The following is a 2,217-nucleotide window of genomic DNA, read 5'->3' as shown; positions in this document are numbered from 1 at the left end:
CAGTGGCAAGGGCAGGGCAGACTGGGGCCCCAGGGCGTGGGGGCTCAGGAGTCCTCCCCACTCTCCGCTCCGCGGCCGGGACACAGTGCAGCTTCCGGCTGGGATGGCCCTCGGGTCCCAGGGAGCCAGGGAGCCGCTGGTGGGGGGGAATGCCCGCGCTGGGCCGGGGGCGGGCGAGCCCGCGCTGGGGGAGTGGTCTCCGCCCACGTCCCCTCCTCCCGCCCTTCCTCAGACCCGCCCTCTTTATCGGTCGCCCCCCACCCCCGGGAATATGGGTGGGGGGGAGAATCACAGTCTTGGACTGAGGGGCGACGACCCCAGGGTCCCAGGTCGGGGGGTGATGCCACACTGGGGGCTGGCTTCGGGAAATTCGGGGGTCAGGGCTTTGCGGGAACAAGAGGTGGTCTGATGAACGGGCAGGGCACCCCCTGGGAAGGAGGCCAGTGTGGCGGTGAGCACGGTGCCAGCAGGAAAGGCTGCTAGGCTAGACCCTGAGGTTCCCGACAAGGGCCTTGGAAGGCCTCGAGGCCCGGGCTGGACCCTGCACCTGCCCTCCGTGGGGCCCCAGGTCGGTGGGAGGGGCTGCGGGCAGGGAGGGCGGAGCCAGCCTGCCTGCCAGCTGGCCGGAGGCGGGGCCCAGGGTCGGTGCTGAGCAGCCAGGACCGCCTGGTACTCTCATTGGCCCGGCCTGGTCAGCCCCGTGCCCAGGTCGGCAATTCCAGGACCTGTTCAAGTCCTCTGCGGCTTACCATTCCCTCACCCAAGCCCTTGCCCCCTCTCGCGAGCCCCCACCTCATTTCAGTCACAAGATCTAGAGCAGCCCCCAGCCCGCCTCCCTTAATGCAGCCTCTCCTGCACCTGCTGGCTTCGAGGGTGGCCTTGAGCCTGCCTAGCTCCACCCAGGCCCCCGCCCGCCGGCCCCACTGCCTGAAATTGGGCCACACGCCCCCTGGCGGCCCCTCTGCCAAGCCCTCTCCCGCTTCCCATGGGGGCAGGGAGGCTCCTCTGCGCCCCACCTCTGGGTGCCCACCGCTCCCGCTTAGCCCTCGGCTGCCTTTGCCTCACACCCGCTTTGCCTGCCCTTCTCCTCTCTCCTCTTCTCTTCTCAGCTCTGCTCAGGCCACCCAAGGCTGAGCCCACCGCCATGGCCAGCCCCCCCGGGGCTGGGGAGGCCCAGGAGGACGGGTGGGAGCAGGGCCGCACGTCGGGGCCCCTGGCCGCGATGCTGGAGCAGGCCCAGGAGCTGTTCCTGCTGTGCGACAAGGAGGCCAAGGGCTTCATCACCCGGCACGACCTGCAGGTGAGCCCCCGCCCCCAGAAGCTGCCTGCCCCCGGGGCTGACCTTGGCCACTCAGCCCTGCCATCCGCCCTGCCAGGGCCTGCAGAGCGACCTGCCCCTCACGCCCGAGCAGCTGGAGGCTGTGTTTGAAAGCCTGGACCAGGCGCACACCGGCTTCCTCACCGCTCGGGAGTTCTGCCTCGGCCTGGGTGAGCCTGGGCCCTGAGCCCCACCCCCAGCCCACTGGCACGCGTGACTTGGGGCCCACAAGGTCGGCAGCCCACACCCCTCCGTGGCCTCCCTCCAGAGCACACACAAACACACGGAGAGCCCCCAAATGCGGCGGTGTGCTCACCGGCTACCACCCCTCTGCCCGAGCCTAACCCTAGTGAGGCTGGGAGCTAGGCGTGCCTCATTCTGGCCTGAGCCCAGCTGTCACCTCCCATTCCCAGGACGGGAGTCGGACCAGAGTCAGGAAGAAAAACAGGAAACCGGGCTCAGAGAAGGGCAGGATATGTGAGGGGGGCGGTGGGCTGAGCTGTGGGGGGTAACAGTCTCTTCCTCCCACGCCCTGCAGGCAAGTTCGTGGGCGTGGAGGCCACCGCGGGTGCTCTGCCCTCCCGGGCTCCAGAGGAGACCTTCGAGTCGGGCTGGTTGGATGTGCAAGGCGCTGGGGGCTCAGTGGAGGAGGACGAGGAGCTGCTCAGCTCGGCGCTGGAGCAGCTGGGGGTGGCCCGGGTCCTGGGCGAGTAAGTCGATGTTGGCCCGACCCCAGCACCCTCCACTGCTCGGTCCACCTGCGCAGGCCTGTCCAGGTGGCCTGCGTGCCTGTTCCCAGACAGGGACCCTCGGCCAGGCTGGGTCCGGCCCTCTCAGCTGCCACTTCTGTGAGCCGGGCGTGATTTCCCACAGAATTTGCATTTCTGGAGTCAGCAGTC

At 69.1% G+C, this 2,217-nt stretch overlaps 2 protein-coding genes across 2 annotated transcripts in view; both read left to right on the top strand.

Moving 5' to 3' along the window:
- PNPLA2 (patatin-like phospholipase domain containing 2) overlaps positions 1-815 on the top strand; it is an 8,637-nt gene extending 7,822 nt beyond the window's left edge. Inside the window, exons 11-12 of the mRNA XM_010854205.1 lie at positions 233-451; positions 709-815. Coding sequence (XP_010852507.1) covers positions 233-451; positions 709-815 — 326 coding nt within the window. The remainder of the gene's footprint in view (positions 1-232; positions 452-708) is intronic.
- Positions 17-2,217, top strand: part of CRACR2B (calcium release activated channel regulator 2B) — a 5,101-nt gene continuing 2,900 nt past the window's right edge. The window contains exons 1-3 of the mRNA XM_010854192.1: positions 17-1,300; positions 1,377-1,488; positions 1,857-2,029. Of these exons, the coding sequence (XP_010852494.1) occupies positions 986-1,300; positions 1,377-1,488; positions 1,857-2,029 (600 nt within the window). The 5' untranslated portion in view covers positions 17-985. The remainder of the gene's footprint in view (positions 1,301-1,376; positions 1,489-1,856; positions 2,030-2,217) is intronic.

Source organism: Bison bison, unplaced genomic scaffold (genome assembly GCF_000754665.1).
Source record: "Bison bison bison isolate TAMUID 2011002044 unplaced genomic scaffold, Bison_UMD1.0 scf7180017853262, whole genome shotgun sequence".
Taxonomy (NCBI): Eukaryota; Metazoa; Chordata; class Mammalia; order Artiodactyla; family Bovidae; genus Bison; species Bison bison.
This window is presented reverse-complemented; position numbering and strand designations above follow the sequence as displayed.